The sequence below is a fragment of the Lactuca virosa genome, chromosome 2, assembly GCF_052849685.1.
Source record: "Lactuca virosa cultivar CGN04683 chromosome 2, Lactuca_virosa_CGN04683_v6, whole genome shotgun sequence".
Lineage (NCBI taxonomy): Eukaryota > Viridiplantae > Streptophyta > Magnoliopsida > Asterales > Asteraceae > Lactuca > Lactuca virosa.
The window spans coordinates 187,710,524-187,733,945 of record NC_136427.1 but is presented as its reverse complement, the minus strand read 5'-3'; the positions used below and the strand labels follow the sequence as shown (position 1 = coordinate 187,733,945).

The 23,422-nt window shown below is 38.0% G+C and overlaps 1 protein-coding gene and 1 long non-coding RNA gene across 3 annotated transcripts; both read right to left on the bottom strand.

The window, feature by feature from the left end:
* Window positions 1–40: 40 nt before the first annotated feature.
* LOC145159867 (uncharacterized) lies at window positions 41–2,267 on the bottom strand. Its single transcript, XM_079078911.1, has 2 exons — window positions 1,927–2,267; window positions 41–574 (listed from the first exon to the last, which is right to left on the bottom strand). The coding sequence occupies exons 1-2, from the start codon at window positions 2,164–2,166 to the stop codon at window positions 323–325; spliced, it is 492 nt and encodes a 163-aa protein (XP_078935037.1). The 5' UTR covers window positions 2,167–2,267; the 3' UTR covers window positions 41–322.
* A 2,552-nt stretch (window positions 2,268–4,819) lies between these two features.
* On the bottom strand, window positions 4,820–7,154 carry LOC145159866 (uncharacterized). 2 transcript variants are annotated; one of them, XR_013737952.1, is made up of 4 exons: window positions 6,871–7,154; window positions 6,474–6,568; window positions 5,385–5,443; window positions 4,820–4,957 (listed from the first exon to the last, which is right to left on the bottom strand). It is a non-coding gene; the product is annotated as an uncharacterized LOC145159866 (long non-coding RNA). The 2 variants fall into 2 exon arrangements; XR_013737951.1 differs by lacking the exons at window positions 4,820–4,957; window positions 5,385–5,443 and having other exon boundaries at window positions 6,268–6,568.
* Window positions 7,155–23,422: the final 16,268 nt, after the last annotated feature.

Sequence of the window (23,422 nt, the reverse complement as noted above, 5' to 3'; positions counted from 1 at the left end):
GACAACATAAATGCACAAAATGCATGTAACATTTAGGCAGTGACTACAAAATCAACAAGGCTTGTTTTACACGTTTCATTAACTCATCAATAATTGACTGAGTTTATATGGTGATATTCACTCTTGTTCCTTGATCAAACCAAATAAGAGTGTCATCAAAACTACTTCTAAACCAACTTCTACCATTTCAAATCAAGTATCAAAATCAACTAATCTAAAAAGAGTTTATATAGCTCATGAGAACAATAGATGAAAGAAGAGAAGATTACTATACATTCACAAGAAGTTTGAAAGAAAGGGAGAAAGAAGAAGAGTATACATGTCATTCATCTTTTTCTTTGTGTCTTTTTCTGGTAGAGTTAGAGTTATCAGGTCCAGAATCTATCCCTAAACACTTGAGAAAAGCTTGTTTTGCAAGCCCAAAAAGATGACAAGGATGATATGAATGTTCCAATATCATGTTGTTTTCCTCATCTACTGCGGTGGGGCCCTCACCAACATTCGGTTTCTTTGCCCTTTGTGCTACTTCACTTGTGCTTGTTCCTGTCTCCCTTATTATTTCATTTTCTGTAACCTACAAATATCATCATTCTCAACTAATTAAACCAAATGATCCTAATTACCTATTAGCAGTATAAACAAAAAGATAAGAAACATGGGATTCGATACCAATTACCTCTACTACAAACCATAAAAAAAAAAGTTCTAGAATAAATATTTGGGTAAATTCATGATTTGAGGCTCGGGAGTTAAATTTGTACAAATGACCATTTTGCCCCTAAACTCAAAAACAATTCAACTTTTACGGATATGGTCTCTGAAAAGGGTTGATTTTTTTTTTTCTTTTTATTTTGATTCTGTTTAGTTTGAATTTAGGATTGATTTTTGGGGTTTGGTTGAATCTGTTTTGAATTTAGGGTTTCTAGAGGGTGAAGATGAAGAAGATAGGGGGAAAATGGTCATTTAGTAGTTATTATTATTATTATTATTTTTTATTTTTATGGATCGACTCTTTTAAAGAATAAACGGATTCTCCAATCAAAAGATATTTCTATGTTATTGAATGCATCATAAAGATATATGAATGCTAGTCTTAAAATTATACTTTGCTGACAACAAAACAACAAAATAAAGTATTGACATGTTGGATATTTGCACACACAATATAAAGCATTCAGGCTACAGCAATGTTATATATATGAGCTGGCTTGTCTCATCAGAAATTTGGCAAGCTCTCTTGGCATCATTATTTTTGATAATGTTGAAGGCAAAAGAAGACAAAAAAGAAAATATTAAACCTCCAAACTAAATGGATATCATGCTCCATATCCCTGAAAACATCTTTAGACACTGATATAGTGATATGAATTTGGGGAAATACAACATATGCTCAATATGAATGTAAGCCAACACGAATTAACATGCTTAAAGAAAAAGGGTTGTAGCTTAATAACAACTCCTTGGTTCCTTCTTTTTTCCTTTTCCTATTTAAAGTATAAAAGGCTACTGATTATTTCTTAAGTAGGAATCTCTTTGTTTACAAGAAAGATGAGTATTATACCCTTAATTTTCTTTGGGGGATGTACTTTCTTAAGGTCCAGTACTCCTTAATCTCAACAACCCTCTAGGTTTTTGAAAATTTTGGACAGATTCATTAGAACTTGTAACAATCGCTTCAATCCCCAATTTATTGGTGCCAAATTTGTATAAGAATCTTTGGCGATTTAAATTTCTAAAAGCATTCAAATGTAAACGTCATAAGGCAAAACAGACATTCGGTTTCATCTCCTTGGGAAATTGAAAGGCGTTAATTGTATTCTGGAAAAATCAACTACGGTAACAGTATCTAAACTTCAACAACATCAATGTTTATGACATAAGGAGTGGTGAAATATTATACTATCAAGCTAAGAACTCATAGCATACCTTGTAATTCTGATAAGTGTTTGCAGCGGCGGGAGTGATGAAAGAGCGAGATAGGGCGGGGGATGACTGCGAAGCGGAGGCGGAGGAGGTGGCGGTGGAGAAATGGAGGGGTAGATCGGAAGGGGTGGTGGTGAAAATATAAAGGAGGATAACGAGAAGAAACATAGCTAGTAGTTGGATCCAAATCAGCCATGGAATCCTGTAGCTGTCAATAATTAGTTCATCCCCAAACTCAAACATCTTAGAGAGAGAGAGAGAGAGAGAGAGAGAGAGAGAGAGAGACAGAGAAAAGACCGAAATCGACTTCAAATATTCCAAAATACTTCAACAGCTTCTCGCCGTCTTGTTAGCTATATTTAGCTTATTAGTATGTGGATTTGTGGATTACGGGACATGGTCTTGGCTTAGATGCTAAATTGTATAATTAGGTGTATTTGGCGTGTACAATTAGTTTATTTTTTGAGTTTTTTTAAATTATAATGTTGTCAAACAAAAAATAATTGATTAAATAAATTTTTAAAAAATTACTTTGAGTATTTTTTTAAGAGTTTTTATTTTTTTTTCAAATATACACTTAATTAATAAAAAGAATATATTCTTTTAAATGTCATTTTATGTTATTTTATATCTTTCAGCTAGCTAGTTTTTATCAAACGTCATTTTTTGTTAGTTAGCTGATAAGCTAGCAGCTAGCTTTTCAGCTCGTCTGTCAAATATAATCTTAGTTTTTATTTTAAAAATAAATTTAAATTGTTATTCATTTTGTTTTAAACCTGATTCATCTTTTTTTAGTTTAAATTTATACTTTTTAATTTTTGTTAGACATAAAATGATTATATTACCTATATTATTTTATTTTTAATTTACATATAATTTATTTTATATTTATACAAAAATAAATAAATAAATCTAACCTCACCTTACCCACTCACTCCTATAAAATTCCAACCTAATATATATCTCTCCCTCTTTTTCTCTATACTCCCAAAACTATCACCATCACCACAACTTCGGTCTCTCGTACCTAGTGGCGGATCCAGAACAAAACCTAGGGTCTTTGATAGTTTCATTTCATTTACTTTTTTTTTATAGTTTATTTTAGCATATTTCATTCATATTTTAGTTAATTTCCATGCATCTTTTCCTTTTTGTTATTTTATGACCACTTTCGGGTACTTTCGAATTTCGTGAGCATAATTGTAGGTTTTTGGAGTCTAGCGGAGCGGGAATGTTCGGGACTTATGAAAAGCGGTTGGACTTAGAGGACAACAAGGATCTTGGGCTTAATATCTAGTTGAGGTGATGCATAATTTGGGCTTTAGATGGATGGAGCATGGAAGAAGATGGTCTCTTAATTAAACGAAAATGGAAGAAATTTTCAAGTGTGTGAGAATTAATGATCGGGCGGTTACGAGAGCTTTGGAGGATTTGGAAAAGTCAAATTGGGCTCAAATTGAAGAGAACTTGAAGAAAAACGGGCTAAAGCCTAGAAGCTGATCAGACTCAAATTGGGCTAGTGGACTAAGCAGTGCAGACCCAACAAATGAAAAAGGCCCATTCTCTATCAGTTCACGCGACCATTGTGCGGCCCGCATGAGTTCCTGCAGGGGAAAATTTGTGATTTTATTTTTGGCTTCTATTTGAGGAAGTTTGGTGGGATTCTTTTGTAAACTTGCACATCCGATTTTGAAGCTTTCTCTCTGGAGTTTTTGGAGACTTTGAAGGCCAAGAACCCTCAAGAACTTCATCATTTTGCTCTTGAATCTTGTAAAATGTTTGGTATAATCTTTACTTACTTTGTTTTCTTAAGTTTAGCCATGCTTGGCTAGACAAAACTTGGTTGACTTTGGTGAAATCCTTTGACTTTTGTTGAATGTTGAAGACTCCATGAACTAGTTCTTGAATCTTTATAAGAATGTTTTGTGTTTTAACATCTTATCACCACTTGTATGTTTTTATTCATGAGTTTAAATATGTTTGTGGTGATTAGTTGGATAATTTCTTGATTAAGTAAAAGATCCTCAAATTAGCAAGCAACAAATGATTTTTGTGTTAGTTTTGCTTCATACAATCATAAAAAGATTTTCTCCAACGTGGTAGTGAAAGTATTTGACTCCTCTTGGATTTGGTGACTTTTTGGTTCCTAATGCTAGTTGACTTTCACTAATTACATGCTTAATGGAAATTGTGACTTTGACTAAGGAAATTGTTATGAGCTTCTCTAACCATTTTAAAAACTAAGAAAACTCTAGGTAATCTCAAGCTTCTTGGATTACTATAGCCAAATTAAGGATTTAAAACAAGTATTACACCATTGGATTCTAATGATATGTTCATCAAAAGTCAAAGTGAGGAAACCTTAAGTCAACCATCTTGCCCTTATTGATTTTACATCAAACTCTTATTTTTGTTGAATTGTCCATTTAAATCTTAGTTTAATTCTAATTTTATTTCAAGTATTTTAAAAAGATCAAAAGCCCCATTTTTATTTTTATTGTTATTTTACAAGTGCTTTTACAAAGAGATTTTTCATAGAGTTATAAAATCGAACCAATCTCCGCGGATTCGACCCCTTTACCACTATACACTATTTTAGTGTAACAGATATAGGGTTATTAATTTTGTTGGCCTCGACAACCAATAGTCTTATACATAAAAAATATATAAAAGTATAATATTTTGAAAGTTTAGAGTATTTTGGGTTTTTTAAGCAAATTGTTTTTCTATGGGGCCTATTTTCTGTAAAAATGGGTGCCAAAGAGGGGGCGTTTGGTAAAAATAGGAAAATTTAGAGGTTGTTTTGGTAATAAAAGGGATGAACCATTGAAACATCCCAAAAATATGACCAAAAAATTTCGTTTTAACTCAATAATAAAATCATAATTATCTTTCAACATATAAAAATCCTAAATCGTGTATCGCAAGAATATCATAACATCTGTCAAATATATCAGAGTATAAACATCCCAGGCTAAACAAATGGTGTGTGCACTGCAATCTTCCCGAGCTCCTCTTTTGAAAACTGAAGCACCTGAAACCAAAACTGAAAACTGTAAGCACGAAGCTTAGTGAGCTCCCCCAAACTACCACATACCATACAATAACACATATAACACATAATGGGCCTTGCCCACTGCATCGGGCCCCGTCCGGCATCGGACCGAAGTCCGGCATAACTTGGGCCCCGCCCGGCATCGGACCGAAGTCCGGAATAAACTGAACATAACATAAACATGAACATATAACATAATCACATATACTGCATCGGGCTTTCCCGGCATCGGACCGAAGTCCAGAACATATAACACATATCATAAACATGCATGAATCACGAAGACATCAAGCATACATAACTACTTCTCGGGACCACCCCGGCATCGGACCGAAATCCGGAACTACTATCATCTAACGGGCCGATATTGTGGCCGTAGACCCGTTCCTACTGGAAGGAAACTCACCTCACATTACTGAAGTCCTGCTGACAAAACCCTAGCTGCTGGATGACAGATTCCCAAATCTGTCAACATCAAAATAACACCCAATTAACAATTGGGTTCCATCACATATACTCATAAGCCCATGCTTGGGGTAAAAGACTGCTTTACCCCTATCTTAGCTTGATTCAAGCCGAAGGCCCCATCCCAAAGGCCTAAAAGTCTAATAATGAACCAAGGCCCAACCATGGCCCAATTTTTCCCAATTGGGCCCAAGTCTCTACATGGTCTTGCCTTAAGGCCCAACCATTTGTTCTTGGTCCAATACCTGACATTCTGATGGTCCAATATCTCATGCTCATCAAGGCCCAAACTATAGCCCATCTATGGCCCAATTTTCCAAATTGGGCCCAAACCCCTTACATGGGCATTACCCTTAAGCCCATTAAATTATTCTAGTCCATATGATTGTCCTTGAGTGGCCCATTATTGGCCCAATCACCAAAGCCCAATATAAAGGCCCAACTTCAGGCCCAAGTGAAATTAGGGTTTCACATAAAATGACAATTAGGGTTAAGTGTTTCTCACTTAACCCATTAAGGACTTAATCCATTAAGTCCACTACTCTACTAGATAAATCATATGGTGTAATCGGGCTTAATATATAGTCCAATTCCAATGGCCCAAAATGTGGGTCCCGATAAATCCAAGACCCATAATCCAATATTAGGGTTTTCTAAACCCTAATTAGGGTTTCTCACCCAATCATAACCCAATAGGCCCAAAACTAAATCTTTAAGCCCATTAGGGTTTTACTAGTCGGGCACCAACCACTACCACTTCGGGTAGTGGTGGTCAATGGCAGCTCACGGTGGTGATTTGGTTCTTTTCATTATTCTTTTGCTAATTACAATTACAACGCTTTAATCCAAAAATAAACACACATACTAACTAATCTAAACACACACACACAACCACCCTAGTGGTGGTCGGCGGTGGCATGTGGTGGCAGCCACCACCTCACGGTGGCTGCGGTGGCTGTTCTCGAATTTCCGGCTAGACAAAACACACACGCATATACTTCAAATTGCGTACTACACTCCAGCCACCCACCTGGTGGTGTACGGCGGCGACAACAGCAGCGGATGATGGCGGTGTTGACGGCGGCAACCACCATGGACGGCCGCCATGGTGGTTCTTCACGACTCCTACATGACAGAAAAATCCCCACAATTAAACACAATAAATCACACACACAGCCACCCTTCACGGTGGCTGGTGGAGGCAGAGAGCGGTGGCAGGGGCGACAACCACCATCTTGAGGTGGTGGTGGATTTTTCGTCAATTAACTTGCATATAACACCACCAATGCCGTAAACAACCTACTACTCGCCTATCCTCATATTCAGCCACCTCACAGGTGGCTGCCATCACCGGCGGCAACAGTCGTCATACTCGACGGCAACCACAGGAAGAACGAAGAAAAAGGGTTAAATGAGTGGTGATTTACCTTACCGAGAGCTCCCCTTTCGCTTACGATCTGCATATCGACGTACCCCGCTCCCGTAATCGTTCTTGGTGGTTCATCCGACTGTCCCGACGTCTCCGACAGCAAGGTTTTTAGTGGCGGCACTTTAATGGCGGGGGTGGCTGCTTGGCGGCTTATCTGATCGGGAAATCAAACGAAGGAGAAGAAAGAGATGGCGGCTGGGGAGTCATAAGGTGGTGGCGGCTGCTAAGGATTAGGTTTAGGGTTTCGCTTGGGTGATGTTTTCATACAAGGGAGGAATGACGGGTCTTCACCCGTGTTCTTCCTTCAAACTTTTAATTGTTTTAACAAGTTTAGTCCCCCTCACCAGATTCATTTTCAAACATAGTCCTTAATTTACCAATTCAACCCTGCCCCCTGAAATTCCTTTCAAATCAATCCCAAGACTTACACTTTAGCCCCTGACCCCATAAAATCTTTTCAACTTTAGTCCAATACTTACCATTCAACCCTTAGCTCCCAACATCTCTTCAAATTAAGTACGAATTACATTTTAACCCCCAAAACTAACTCTTTGCTGCACTATTCTGCTTTTAGGGCTATTTTCATTTATTAATTTATTTATTTATTTACTAAATAAACGGGGTGTTACAACCCTCCTCTAAGTGGGGTCCATGCACCCCACTTAGAGGGGGCGTTTGGTAAAAATAGTAAAAATTGGAGGTTTTTTGGTAATAAATGGGGTAGAACTCTCCTCTAAGTGGGGTCCATGCACCCCACTAAAATCGGTTGCCTTCGCCACTAGTCGTACCACCATGTCGAACCACCATCGCTAGACCTCCACTGTCAGACCACCCATATACCTTCTTTTTTATTACACGTTCAGAAAGAGATTTACCACACCCATCCTCTTTCCTTATATCGATGCTAGAACCCGATATCTTGAAATTGACCATTGTTGTTTCTGGTAGGCATGACAATTGGGTTGAGTTCGGGTTGACGGGTCAAAAAACTCAAAGTTAACTCAAATCGTATAACATTTGGGTTAGCGGGTTACAGGTTGGCGGGTTGAAAACCTCAACCCAACCCAACCTATATACCCGTTTAAGTATATGGGTTCGTGGGTTCACATGTTAGTGGGTCAAACCCAACCCGCATAACTCATTTAATAAATAAACAACATGTTTTAAAAAAATGATGCTTTTTCAACATAAAGTCATTAACATAAAAAAAAGGTTTTCAACATAAAGTCATAAAGTCATTAACATCCAAATAAAATTGAAAAATAAAAACATTCATATAAATATAAAGTGAAATTGTTCAAAAATATCCAAAAACCAATTTGATAATTCATTCATGTTAGAATTCTCATTTCTTCCTCCAACACCGACTTCTTCATGATGACCTTGAAATAGAAACAATATGCAAAATTAAATTTATGATCTTTTGAAAGCTACATAAATAATTTTATGCTTTCCACTATTTCTACTAAAAAAACTCACCAAATGACAACTTAAAGTATGATGGAATTTGTAGCCTCCATATTGTTTTCGTTGATGTTCAAATTCATTAAATTTTGAGTTAGGTTGTCAATAGCCACGTTCAAATCAACTGCATAAGGAAAGAAAAAAAAGAATAATTAATACAAAATTTTAGTTAATACAAAAAAAGAAAATTATTAAATATTACCTTTTTCTCCAAACAACCCATCCCTAGTACGAATATGGAAGGCAACTAGATTTCATTAATATATATATATATATATATATATATATATATATATATATATATATATATATATATATATATATATATATATATATATATATACGGGTTGGCGGGTTGACCCGCGAACCCAAACAGGTAACCCAACCCAACCCATGACATAAACGGGTTGGCGGGTAAAAATCTCAACCCAAACCCGTTTATTTTCGGGTTGGGTCAGTATCAGGTTACCGGTTGGGTCGATAGTTGCCACCCCTAATTTCCGGATCTGCAACTCTCTTGCCGGAAAAACGAGAGAGTAAAAGGGTTGTTGTCATAGTGTAGATCTACAAACAAAGAAGAGAGAATAAAGGATGGAGCCGATAGTCGAACAAAGATCTTAACCCTATATGGTGCAACGATGGTGGCACACAAGTTGCGATGATGGCGAACGGAGTAGAGATAAGAGAGGATGGGAGGTGTTTCTTTGCTACACTCTCTCCAGAGTGCATATTTGGAACCCTCTTTTGCAGCTCCGACATCGACAACTCTCATTCTATCTTGCCATCTCTCTCGGTATCACACATGCACACACATAAGGTATATGTATGTGTGTCTCTTCTATGATGTGGTTACCGACTCCGGTGACTGAGATGAAGTTTAAAAGAAAAAAGGTGGTTCCTAGAGGTTTGAAAAAGGATAAAGAAGAGAAAGATGATAATGATATAAGCTATTTTATTATCTAAAATTATAAAAAAATATAAGCTAAATTATAAATAAATTTAAAAAAAATAGAAAAGGAAAATATAGTATTTTATATGTCGTAGTGAGCAAGCATGCAACAACTTTGGAAATAAGGGATGTTTCGAGTTAATTTTTTTTGAAAATGAGGACGAAGCGCGTAACTTAACACCTAAACCAAGGATGAAACGTGTAATTTAATCTCTATAATTAATAATCTACATTCCACATAGGGATGCAAATGAGCCAAGCTACGCGCAAGTTACTTGAGATCGGCTCGATGAAAGCTCGGCTCAAGACCGATTTTAAATGAGCCCAAGCCGAGCTCAAACTTAATATTAGGCGTAATCCGAACCCCCAAGTTGTAGTATAATGTTCCATAACTCACACCTAAAAAACATCATCTCTTTGTTGATTTCCACGTTTATTATCTTCCAAAATGCCAAATATAAGCCTTTACTAACACTACTTCTTATTGTTTAGACTATTTTATGGATTTTTGATATTTTGTTGATTTGTTGCTTGATTCCCATTTTGGGCTTGGGTGATGGGATGAGATTGAACGACTATAATCCGTTTGAAAATGGAATTAGAAAGAATTGTAATAAGATTAGAGAAAGGTGGAATGTAACGAAAATAAGGTGTAGTTTTGGAAGTTGCTGAGGGCAATATATATAATTGGTAATTTTTTTCTTTAAAATAGTTGTTGGACAAATGGTCAAATGGTCAAATGTGTGTGTGTGTGTGTGAGAGAGAGAGAGCAATGGGTTGGATAACCTGTGATATTTCCAATTTGGCGTACCCTCTTTTCAAGGATCGGTGTAGCCGACGATACCACCACCAGCGAACTAAGGCTGTACATTCCGTCCGCCCTTAGGTTAAATGGTGTCACAGTTATTTCTTCAGATATTTTGATAAATGGTTTCTTCTGATCGTCAATAAATGAGCTAAGAAATCACCAAACGACATCGTTTTTAGTAAGAAGAAAAATTTATATATGTCATCTGCGGAAATAGAACTTTTACCTATGAAAAGGTAAAAAAAAAAAAAAACTTTTTTTTGTAAAAATCTTCAATGATCATTTCAACAACAAAAATTTTATATTGTAGTTTTAACATGAAAAATTACAAATAATAATAATAATAATAATAATAACTAGAAAGGTTACCCCCGCTACGCGGGGGCCAGAAGCTTTCAATGTTGTTTCCGAATTGATAAATATGACAGACATAGAAAGTGCAAGGATGAAAAGTCCGGGCTTTGCCCCGGACAAAAAATGTAAAAGTTTTGACTGCAAGGACCAGAAGTGTGAAAATGGCTAAAGAATTAAAGGGGTAGGAATTAGCAACTTTTTAGAAAAGGGATCAAAATTGTCAAACCGTTAAAGTTTTGTAGCCAAACTTTAAATATTAAAAGGTTTCAAAAAAGTGTAAAAATATTGATTGCAAGGACCAAAAGTGTGAAAATGGGTAAAGAATAATGACCAAAGTTGCCAAAAAAACATCCAAATTTAGTATTCCTAACTTCCAACAATAATACAGGGACCAATTCTGCCAAAAAAATGAGAAGTTGAATGGAACACAAACAAAAGGACATGAATAAATTAATTAAAGAAGTACAAGGACCGGATATGTAAATGAAGGGACCAAGGACAAAGTATCACAACTTTACTATTCCTTTCTTCCACAACTTTAATATATATATATAATAATAATAATAATAATAATAATTCAGAGAATTTCGTAGATCTAATCATCAAATTCTTAATTTTCTCAAATCTAAACTACAAAAAATAATATATATATATATATATATATATATATATATATATATATATATATATATATATATATATATATATATATATATATATTGAACCTTTTTTTTTTGGTAAAAATCCTCAAATAACATTTCCACAAAAGAAAAACTAAACGGTGCAAAATGGAGTTTTTATTATTATTATTATTATTATTATTATTATTATAAGGATTTTCACCTAGAAATGTAGAAATTTGAGTCTAGAAATGACTAAAGATGAGAAACATAAGCCTTGTAGATGTATAAGGCCATATGGAGACCATTTCACAGCCCACTAACATTTTTCGTAGCCCAAAACAACTTTTCTAACTCATTTATTGATTTTTTTAGATGTATCTATGAAATGAGCGACTAATTTTTACATTTGACTAATTCTTTTATTATTTATTGAAAGTGACAAATGAGATTAACTTATTTTGTCTTTGTTTTTTAAACCATTTGACCATGAATGATCACAAATACAAACAATGTTGGATTATATAAATAGTTCATGTTGATTGGTGAATATTAAAAGTTCAATCCAAAATTCTTAATCTTTTTCTTACCTTATAGGTCCTTAAGTTTGTTTTCCGTTCCTTATATTTGACTCTAATAAAATATCTTAAAAGGATTTAATTAATTAAAGAGGTTGAATATTAATTAAGGTTGAATATTAATTAATCCATAGGATTAACTGGAATAATCCAGAACCCTCTGGAGAGAGGGGTGGACAGTTTTAACTTTTATGTGTCCCTATGATAGGGATACGACAAGTTTGAAATATGGAAATGATCAAGATAAAATCCTAGAGTTTGTATCCTTTTGGAATACTCATTGCCTGCATATATAAAGACTAACAAGGTTAAACCCTAGAGGCTAATCATAACCTCAAGAAATCGTTCCCCCCCCTCCCCCCTGGATGTAAATCAAACCCCTATCCTACAGTTTGGTGATTTCGTTTAAACCCTAGTTTGGTTTAATTCCTTCTTTCTTTTAGTGTTGTGGGCCTAATTTCAACAGAGGGATTCTCCTTTTGGATCCTCCATCTTGAAACTAAGCCGACACGTATGAGATCACAATGGAATCATCAAGAGGTTAGTAAATTCCACTCTATGTCGTTTTTCAAAGAATGATGCTATAATAGTAAAACATAGATCTTTAGGTTGCATGTGCACTTAGGTATATCAGTTTTGATTTTTCCGCTATCTATGTGATGTGTACTTGATGTCAACAACCCCTAACAGTTGTATCAAAGCCTAATTGTTTTAGTTATGATACAAAACTTTGTGAAAAACGAAAATCGAAAGAAACTTGTCAATTGTTAGCGTGACGTGCTCTATTGGGTTTTCATGGTTTTTGGGATTTTTACTGATTTTGAAAATCTGGGGATAAACCTCAATTTTAAAATATTATTTTAACCGTTTAAATTAGAATATTTAAATATAATAATTAATTTGACATATTATATAATTGTGTAACACCTGGTTCTTGGTACGTATTCTTTTTATCAAATCTTTAAATGTTTAGCATTTTGGGTCTTGGACTCGGCGAGTTGAAGGACCAACTCGCCGAGTAGAAGCGGGATGGGACGCGGGGTTTAAGTGATGTACTCGGCGAGTCGGGTCCCCGGACTCGGCGAGTAGCCTCTGTCTGGACAAAAACCCTAATCTGAGGGTTTGCACCCTATTTAAACAACCTTATGCAGCCCCCATCGCCCCTTTATGCTTCCAGAAACCCCTCATATCAAACCCTAGCCGTTTTTGAGAAGATCTAAGACTTATTGAGTGATTCTTGTGAGTTTTGACCTCAAGGAAGAAGGAAGAGCATAGAAGGATCAAGAGGGGACTGAAGGATTCGAGTTTGGTTCATCATTTGCAGTATTTGGAAGGTATAAAGTCTGAACCTTGCTCATTCATTTGTTAGATCCCTCTTTGAGGTGATTTAGGGCTTTTATAAGCCATTTTTGGTGGCCAACCATGTTTGCAAACATGGTTGGGGGTTTGGGCTTCTGTATCATGTCGTTTTATGAGTCACAAGTCAGATCTAGGTTGCTTTTGCACCCATGAAAGGTTCCATGTGCCATATGAGCTTGTTTTATGTCCTTTTGAGCTCAAAGTCCCATGCAAGCACGTAAAGGTTGTAACTTTACGTGTTAGATCGATTGTAGAAGCTTGGATCTATCTTTTGATCAAAGGATGTACATCAGAAAGCAAAGATTTAGGGTATGGACGTGACCAGCTCGGCGAGTCCACTATTGAACTCGGCGAGTCTAAGGGTTTTGCCCTTTCTGTTGAGGGTCAAAAGAACCCAGTTGAGTGTGGAAAGGTTTTAAGGGGGTCCCAGGGAGTGACCCAACGTTCTGGACTAAGCCATTGTGCTGAAAGTTCATGGGACTCGGCGAGTGCATGAACGGACTCGGCGAGTCCAAGGCAATCTCCTTAGAACTCGGCGAGTTGTTCATCAACTCGGCGAGTTGAGGACAGATCTGGTTCTTCAGATAAAGGCCAACTCGACGAGTTGTTCATCAACTCGGCGAGTCGGATGAGTTTTCATGGGGCGTTCGAATGAGAGAAGAACTCGTCGAGTTGACGGCCCAACTCGACGAGTAGGGTCACGGATGAGGACGAGCAGAGAGTGAGGGACTCGGCGAGTTGACGGCCCAACTCGGCGAGTCGGGTCAACTGGAAGTTGACTTTGACTTTGACTTTGACTTGACTTGGTTGGGGGTAAATGGTCATTTTACCCTAAGTATAGAGATCAGTTTCTAACTGAGTGTTTATGGGGTTTGTAGCCGGAGGATTTCCGGAGCAGCAGCGGACGGAGGTTTCCCGCACAGATTATCAGCAGCCACTTGTACGAGGTGAGTTACCTTCCAGTAGCGGTGGGTCTACGGCCACAATGCCGGCCCACCAGTAGGAGTTGCATGATAGATGATTGTCTCTGTGACATTCATCTGGGGTTGTTACTACCTGTGATATGATATGTGCTAAAATGATATGATGCTATGTACTAGTGACGGTAGGGGGAGATAGTCCCCAGATTACCGGCCGATAGGGTCGAAGGGGCGGTCGTGCCCAGACATGCTAGATAGATTATGTGATAAACGTGTTATGTGGTAGTAGTAAGGGGGTGAAATAGTCCCCAGTACCCGGTCGAGAGGACTGAAGGGGAGACCAGCACCTAGATATGCTAGTCAGTACCCGGTCGAGAGGACCGAAGGGGAGGCCAGCTCCCAGATATGCTAGACAGTATCCGGTCGGGAGGACCGAAGGGGTAGGTCGGGCACCCAGATATGCCGGACAATATATGTATGTTATGTAACTGTATGGTATGTGGTATGATGGGGGAACTCACTAAGCTTTGTGCTTACAGTTTATAGTTTCGTTTTCAGGTACCTCTTCGTCGAAGGGGAAGGAGCTGGCGCGGTAGCGGCACATCATACACACACATTAATTTCCGCATCATGGGTTATTCTGGGATTTGCACTCTGACATTATTATGTTTTTATAAAATGGTTTCCGGACACACGACATTTTTATGAAATGATATGATCAGTGAATGTTTTATTTCTAATGTTTTGCTAAGAATATGTTTCAAAAATAATTTTTTTTGGCTCGTATTTTGGGATGTTACAAATTGTAATTTAAATTTGAATATTAATTAGTTATATTTGAATATTATTTAAACTGAAATTAAAATTTTAATATTATCTTGAATTTTACTTAATAAGAAAATTAAATTAGAAAAGTCAAGAACATAAATTTAAAAGCTTAAATTTATTATATGGTATTATTTACTATACGTAAAACGTTAATACCACGTGTGTCCTCACATGTTAATAATAAAAGACATTGTCGTTGAATCAAGACTAGAATCACCCGCTCTAATACTCGGTTTAAGGAGGTCTCTTTGATTCATAATGAGGTCGATTTTTAATATGCTTCATGCTTACCCCGCCTATAGTATTTTGAAAGTGGACTTAACGAAAGGGATCGATTGGATTTTGTCTTTTAAGATTAAAAGTATTAATCAAGTAATAAAACCAAATATTCTCGTTTTATGTAATTCGAAAAGGTGAGTCGTGTGCTTCCAGTGAAAACACATATTTTGGTTATATTCTAATGATGGAGCGTGTGTGGTTAACCGGGACGTCATTTGTGAGAATATAATTTTTAAATGATGAGTCGCTTGTGAAGTTATTCTTTTGATGGAGCGTGTGTAGCTAACCGACATGTTAATATGAGAATAATTGTATATCAAGGTTCAAGCAGTTTTGCATGGTTGATTCATCATCTATTTAATGGTTTGCAGCATCCCCACATTAAATTTGAGATGAGCACAATCGAGATTAACATGCTATTGAATGTCAATGAATCTCGAATGATCTAGGAGTTTCAAAAGTTTGAAATTGTCAAGTTGCTTTACCTACATAAATAACCTTGTTGTGTGTTTATGACATGCTTTTTACAAATTACAAAGTGAAATACGGATCTTGACATTGTTAGTAATTCATTTAGGGTTGAAAATTATTTTAAAGATAAACTCGAATTAACTAAATTCATTTCATGTTGTCGATATCGAATGAAAACAATCCACCACCTCCTCCTCACACCTAACTTAAACTTTTCGCTTATCTCGATCTTGTACAAAGAGAAACTCACAAGTCAAAATTATTTAGACTGGATTCGTAACCTAAGGATTGCCTTGAGGTAAAGGGAAAAGAGTATGTCCTTGATGAGGATCTCACTTTTGTGGATGATAACGCTTCACCAGAAGATCTAACTGCTTACAACAAACATGAAGAAGAATCTACCAAAGTTGCATGCATCATGTTGGCAACCATGTCATCAGAGCTTCAAAAGAGCTTTAAGAAATATGGGGCGTTTAAAATTAATGAGCATCTCAAGGAAATGTTCCAAGAGAAGGCTCGACAAGAAAATTTCGAGATTGTCAAATCCGTGATAGCATGCAAACATCAAGATGAGAATCTTGTGTGTGCGTACGTTTAGAAAATGACGTCGTACATTGACAAACTATGAAACTTGGGTATCGAGTTTCCAAAGGAGTTGGCCATTGACATGGTATTGAACTCGATTTCTAGTTTGTATCATCAGTTCATCATGAACTATAATATGAACAATCTTGACAAGACCCTCATGGAGCTTCATGGGATGTTAAAAACAGCCAAATCAAGTATGATCAAGAACAAAATGTAACATCCGGTTTTGAGAAATTTCTTATTTCAGGATCGTGGACAATAAATGGATCAATTAAAGGCCTTGGGCTTCAAGGGAATATGGTTTAGAACCTATTGGATGTCGATAATATTGGTTATGTGATCTAAGCCTTGGTTTTGTGTTTTGGAGTCGAAAGGGAAAGTGGGAAAAGTGATGTTTCGGGCTTCCTTTATGGACTATGGTTTTTAGTTCGGCATGTGTTAAGTAAAAATTAACTAGATATATGTGTGGGGCTCGTCAATACCTTTTCGTGGATATAAGGATCGCCGAAAACGGAGTTGAAACGAAGAAGTTATGATTGTTTGAAGCTGGAAAGGATTTGGGCGAAAACCGTCACCACAGAGTGGTGTGACGGGACCACGAGGTGGTGGTTACCAAAATGTGGTAAGTCGGACCACGAGGTGGTGATCACCATGGAGTGATGAGTCGGGACCACGAGGTGGTGATCTGTCAGGCTCAAGCCCATGATTTTAGGGTTCTCAACATATTTAAGCTTAATGTTCCACATTGCCAAGCACGTTGAAAATTCGTCTGAGAGTCGCTCCACCGACCGGAACACTTAGTGGAGCTCCCGTATCAATTACATCCATCCCTCTCGTTAGACCATCTGTAGCACTCATAGGTACGACCCTAACTCGATTGTTTCCTAATAATTGTTGTACCTCACAAGTCACATTAATTGGTTGACCAGCAGTATCTCGACTTTTGGGCATTTTATCAGCCTCCACCACCTCTAAGACCCCTTAGGAGAAACCCTAGTCTACACCTTCAAGATTTGAGCCCCTCTTCTCTCATCTTTTGGATAGCATGGAGTATTTGACAAAGGTCTGGTATCAGTTTGGCTTTAGGAAGCTTGGGCTGGCTGATCTGTTGCTGAGGTAACTGTGAGCTTCTGTTGAGTAGTTCAAGTGAGTTTCCGTCACTATAATCATGGGTCGAAGGCACCAATGCTGGCCCACTAGATTATGTTGGTAGGATAATAATTGTCTTTGTGATAATTTCCTGTATTGCCTATATATGCTTGTTGTCTCTGTGACTTTTACTATTATGATTATATGCTAGCTGTAGGGGGTGAAATAGACTCGATACCGTTTTAAAGTGACCAAAGGTATTGAAATACACTAAATACTGGTTGAAAGAGACCGAAGGGGTTGAAATACACCTAGTACCGGTTGAAAGAGACCGAAGGGGGTGAAATAGACCTAGTACCGGTGGAAATAGACCGAAGGGATTGAAATATACCCAATACCGGTTGAAAAAGAGCGAATGAGGGGTGAAATAGACCCAATTATGTTTTGACTGTTATGTTATGTATGGTATGGGGTATTTTGGGGGAGCTCACTAAACTTTGTGCTTATGGTTTTTGGTTTATGTTTCAGGTACTTCCAACTTAAAAGGGAAGGGCCCGGCTTGATCGTACCGTATCCGCCCATGTTTTCTGCATTATGTGATTTTGGGATTTTGTACTATGATGTTATTTCACTATGATACACTTTTGGTTGTTTTGACATGATTATTGGATGCTTTGAAATGAATTTAAAATGAGATTTTTGTCTGAACTTTTTGGGATGTTACAAGTTGGTATTAGAGCCTTGGTTTGAGGGATTCAAACATACTCTTGGGTGTGTCTGAACTCAAATCGAGGATTTATAAAATATTTTAAAAGAAAATGATTTCTAAGAAAAAGGAGTGAGATGCATGCAATCAGCCGAGCTCAAGTAAGTATTTCCTAAAATACCCATACACATTTTATTTTGATGTTTGATATGAGTATATGAGAATTGTATGCTAGATTAGGCTAAGGATCTGCTCAGGACTGTATGATAGTATGCTAGGAGAGATGCCTATATATGCATATTATTTGAGCTTTTGGAACTACATGTTAATATGGATTCATATAGTGGATAGAATGGCCTGATTAGGTTATGCTCTGGTTTGGATAACTCGATGCTCGAATGCTGCTTGCTTTGTGCTTTTAGAGACCTCCACTAATATTAGCTAACTATTAAGCGAATACGTAGGGTTACATGTTACATGGATTAGATAATTTAAGAAGTTTAGGTTTAACTCTATTTCGCAACTCTTGTATGAGTCCAACCGATGTAGGGTGAGACCTGGCAGTCGGAGAATTATCCAGTGCCTATGGCATGTAGTTGTATTCGTGAGGTAGTTAGTATGTACTAGAGGGAGTTTCTTTTGCAGCTGATAGCAGAGAGAGGTGTGAAGGTAATCCTAGGAAAGCCTAGGGAGTATCTTTAGCTCGATGCTCGTGCTGTTTAGCGGTGTGTAATCGTTTCGGAACGGGTGTATGGGATTATATAGGACGGATGTGGAAAGGATTAGTTACTTAGAGGACCCAAGATGGTGCTTGAGGAAAGTATGGATAGGTGTGGAAGGTAGTATTGGGCCCATACTACTAGAAACACAGGATCCGTATTCAAATCGAGGAAAATTTTAGGGACTCTGAGGAGATGATTGAAGGTGGATTGTATGGTTTGGTACCATGGTTCATTGCAAGTGTTTATGTCTTATTCGGTTTCTCGGTCATGGTTGTTCAAGTAAGGGATGGGCCTGGTGATTGTTTGGACCTCTGTGGCATTGCCATATTAGGATTAAATGGTGCAAACCTAGGTGAATTAGTTGATTTCGAGTTCTCGAGGGCCTTGCTCGAGGTAGTTCCAGTTGAGTCGAAGGACTAAAGAAGGAAACGATTATGAAGATCGACTCAAGGGTTGCAGCTAGAGGATGAGTGATTGACAGATGGATTGGGATGCCTCTATCTTCGATGGGAATGTTCGTCCAACCTCCCGTATTCGTAAGAAAGAGAGAGCATACATGATATTTACAGAGTTGGGATGTAGACTCAGCATGGGGCTAGATGGTTATAGTTTGTTAGTAGCAGGTACAAAATTCTTGTGGTATGGTGGCTTTGAGATGAGATCAGGGGTCTGTTTCCTTTGAGATTGGTTAGGTCGGGTGCTAGTTGATTGTTCCAGGTAATCAAGGAAGGTGAATTGGGAGCAACAACTTTTGTTGTCTCCGACGTATCCCGACTATGAGGACATTGCCCCTTGTATTTACGAATGATCCTCACGATGAATTAATGGTTGGGGATTTGCAGGCGGGGAGTATGGTAGTCTATTTGTTCCTGGATAGGAAATCGGTGTTATGAATGGACTGTCAATTATTGTGTGTGCATCTGCATGGGATTCTTTATATTAGAGGCGATTATGATTGGGAGGTTTCTGAGGTCTCCATCTGAGATTTGAAATCTCTGTGAGTTTTCTTGGTCTTTATCTAGAAGATCATCTTGCGTTGTATTATACATTCTAAGGGTCAGGAATGCTATGCATCTGGCTGAGTCAATTTGAGTTTCGGTTGGTTTGCATGACAGTTGGTGGTAGTTTGAACCCTAAGTCGGGGAGAACTGGGTACTCAGCTGAGAGATTTTTGATGTGTTCAGACAATTAGTTTCAGAATAATGGGTCGCAGAAATCTGCGGTGCGAGTATGCGAGACTTTGGCTCAAGAGTTGGTCAAGTCGGGGGTGCGGAGTAAGTTCCCATCAGATGTATGTGCTTAAGAATGCATGAGTTGTATTCGTGACAGGAAGTCGTTGGTCAGTGAGCTCGTTGTAGCCAGTGGTTCCTTTCAAGAATGCCGATGTATAGATCGAAAGGCATTCGGGTCACTTGGGTTGAGGATCAGTTGAGGGATTTTCTAGATCGTACTATAGATTGCTATCTATCGTCTAGGATGGGTAGTTGTTGATCGGTAAATTAACTTCAGAGTTCGGCATGTGTAGCTCCTCATGCGCTTTGTTCAGAAGTGTATTTGATCAGTGGATTAGTTTTTAATGCATTCTCGATCGTTGGTCATTTCGTTCATCGTCAATAGTTGAGGTTCTTCGAAGGTTTCGATATGTATCAGTTGAAGCTCAATGGATGTGTCAACCTATTGCACAGTTTTATACGTTGTATATCCTGGTTTCTGGGTATAGGTACCCTCAGTTGTTGATTATGGAGGTATTGTTCATAGCGGGCTCAGGCTCAACAACTGTCCTTGGTTATTGGGAGTTTGCGAGCGGCGTCGTTAGTTTTTTAAGTGTAACTCTAGATGAACTTAGAATCCAATTCTGGGGTCTGTCAGGTTTGGTAGTTGGAGCGATCCGACCTGGGTTTTTGACAACAAATCTGGATAATTTTGGAAGTTTTATCGAGCTAGTTACGTAATAATAGGATCTGTTCAGTTTCAATCGAGTTGTGGGATCTTGTTTCGATCGTTCATGTGGATGTTTCTGTTAACGATTGAGGTTTGTCATTTCGTTAGATCTGTTGGTACCTCACCCTTTGGGTAAGGTTGTGAGGAAGAAAGAATGCAATAGATCCAAGGCTGGTTATGTGTCTCCCCTTGGGGGTGTACATTGTGGTAGTGCCTCGATTATGGTCACGAGGTAATGTATATGGACTGAGTCTGATGGCATGAGAGCACTTGATTTGGATTATTAACATGGTTCTTTTTGGTTTATAGCTTTTGAATTGGAACAAGAGTATGACCGCCTATCTTATTCTCTGGTTGTATGTGACCATGTTTTCGTCTGATTTTGCATCGGTAACAGCCTGTACTGTAAAAGGAATTAGGTGTGATAAAAGGGTATGGCACGTGTTGTGTTCAGTTAGCATTGTGGGGGATGTTGATTGGGTTCCTGTAAGTCGATGAATTGGCGGTTGAGTATCTCTAGGCCCTTGTGGTGCTAGTCATGAGTCTTCAGGACAGTGATGGAATAGTGACAAGGTTGGCGTAGTACCGTGAGCTTATTGTTCTAACGAGTAGAGGGTTCCACGATGTATCGTGGACTAGTGGATGTATGATTCATATGGGTGGAACCCGGTAGTCATTTGATTGAGACTCTTAGGTATCAGATCGTTAGTCTTATTGGCATGTTTGGGTGTTAGTGCATTGGTGGGAGTCGGGAGACTCAGTGACCAGCTGGTTAGAATCACGTGGGAAGTAAAAGGTTGATGGGAGTATTAATTGTGCATCAGAAGCCACTTGCTGAGTTGTTTACATTATGAACGACGTTTGCTTGTGGATTGTTTATTAGGAGTTTGGTTATTAGTGTTGGGTATCGGTTCTAAAATCTTGAGTCATGGAGTTCGTTGTAAACGTATCGAGTAATTTTTTCAGGTGGATGTATACTTGAGCCAATGAGGGATTTGGATGCAATGTGAGAATTCTTGGATTGACCATCATTATTCTCATGGGAGTAGCGGGTTGGTGATGACTTGGCAGGAAGTCGAGTGTGTATTTAAGACTTTTGGGCACAATTTCCGGATTCAGTCCTGGTTGAAATTCATGATCGGTATGTTTTGAGTATCCTTTCTACATGGGTTAGTGGTATTCCTAGTCTGGGTTGGGGTAGGTAATACAAATTGATGATCATCAGTCATAAGGTATGGTTATGGAAGTTGGGCCTTCAGCTAGGAAGAGAAGAGAGTTGTTGCGGTTGAGTATTTTCAAGTTATTGAGTTGTTTGTTGGTAATTATGGGATACCGAGTGGTCTCTCGAGTTTTTCTTTATAAGATGCTTTGATTTCAAAGTGGTTAGAGGAAGCATAAAGGATATGTTGGCGTTCTTTTCAGATATTCTAACCAAGAGGGATTTCCAGGGTGAAATCCAGCTTAAGTGGGGGAGAGTTGTAATATCCAATTTCGAGAAGTTTCTTGTTTTAGTATTGTGGACAATAAATGGATCAAGTAAAGGCCTTGGGCTTCAAGGGAATAGGGTTTAGAACATATTGGATGTTGATAATATTGATTATGTGATCTAAGCCTTAGTTTTGTGTTTTGGAGTCGAAAGCGAAAGTGGGAAAAGTGATGTTTCAGGCTTCCTTTATGGATTATGGTTTTTAGTTCGGCATGTGTTAATCCAAAATTAACTAGATAAACGTGTGGGGCTAGTCAATACCTTTTCGTGGATATTAGGATCGCCGAAAACAAAGTTGAAACAAAGAAGTTATGATTGTTTGAAGTCGGATATGATTTGGGCAAAAACCATCACCACGGAGTGGTGTGATGGGATCACGAGGTGGTGGTCACCACGACGTGGTGAGTTGTACCACGAGGCGGTGATCTGTCAGACCCAACCCATGATTTTAGGTTTTTTAACGTTTCCGTATTTTGGGCATTTTATCATCCTACACCACCTCTAAGACCCCTTGGGATAAACTCAAGCCTTCACCTTCAAGATTTGAGCCCATCCTCTCTCCTCTTTCCTCTTTTGGATGCTTTTTGTGATATTTTGATGAAGCACAAAGAATAGGGAAGTTCTTTTGGTTGCAAGGAATGATGCTTCAAGCTTGGATCCATCAAAGGCACAACATTTGTGGACTATTGTGAGTATAACGTTCCAATATTGCTCTTTAGTTCTTTAGATCTCTTCGTATGTGGTTTTTGACACTTTTGGTCCATTTTATGAGTGATCTTGGAGTTGAGTGGACTTCAACACCTTTTGATTAGTTTGGAGTGTTTCTTGGACCTCATGGACTAGGAAAGTTATGATCTTGTGCCTTTCCTTTTAGCCATTCAAGTTATCTTGGTCCTTTATGTTGTGTTTTCTACGCATCAAATACGCTTTAAACTAGGTAGCGGAAAAATCAAAACTACGATATACCTAAGTGTACATGCAACCTATGGATCTATGGTTTCATGCTAATCACATCTACCCTAGAAAACATAAAACATAAAAAAGAAAAACATACCTCTTATTTAGCCCTTGATCTCCGTGCATGAGATCTTGATCCTCCATGAAGTTTCTTGGAGGAGAGGACCCAAACCATAATCCCTCTAATGGTATCACACCTAATGACACCAAAGAGTGGAATAAAAATAACTAGGAGAATGGTCAATTTCACAATGTAGCACCCGAGTCGCCAGGTATAAAGTTTTTGACTTAGTTTATTTTTCCATTCAAGTTAAGGTGGTGGAAGGATGGTGAGTACGTTGGGCGTACATTATGTACGCATGGCGTATTTGCTGCGTGCGCGCCATCAAGGGATCCTCAACGTACACTGGGCGTAATGTAACGCCCCGATT

Bases quoted from the DNA above. Each gene is read 5' to 3' on its own strand.
- LOC145159867 (XM_079078911.1), bottom strand. From the start codon at position 2,166: ATGTTTGAGTTTGGGGATGAACTAATTATTGACAGCTACAGGATTCCA. The intron at 575-1,926 runs GTATGCTATGAG...TGATATTTGTAG, and splicing joins ACACTTATCAGAATTACAAG to GTTACAGAAAATGAAATAAT.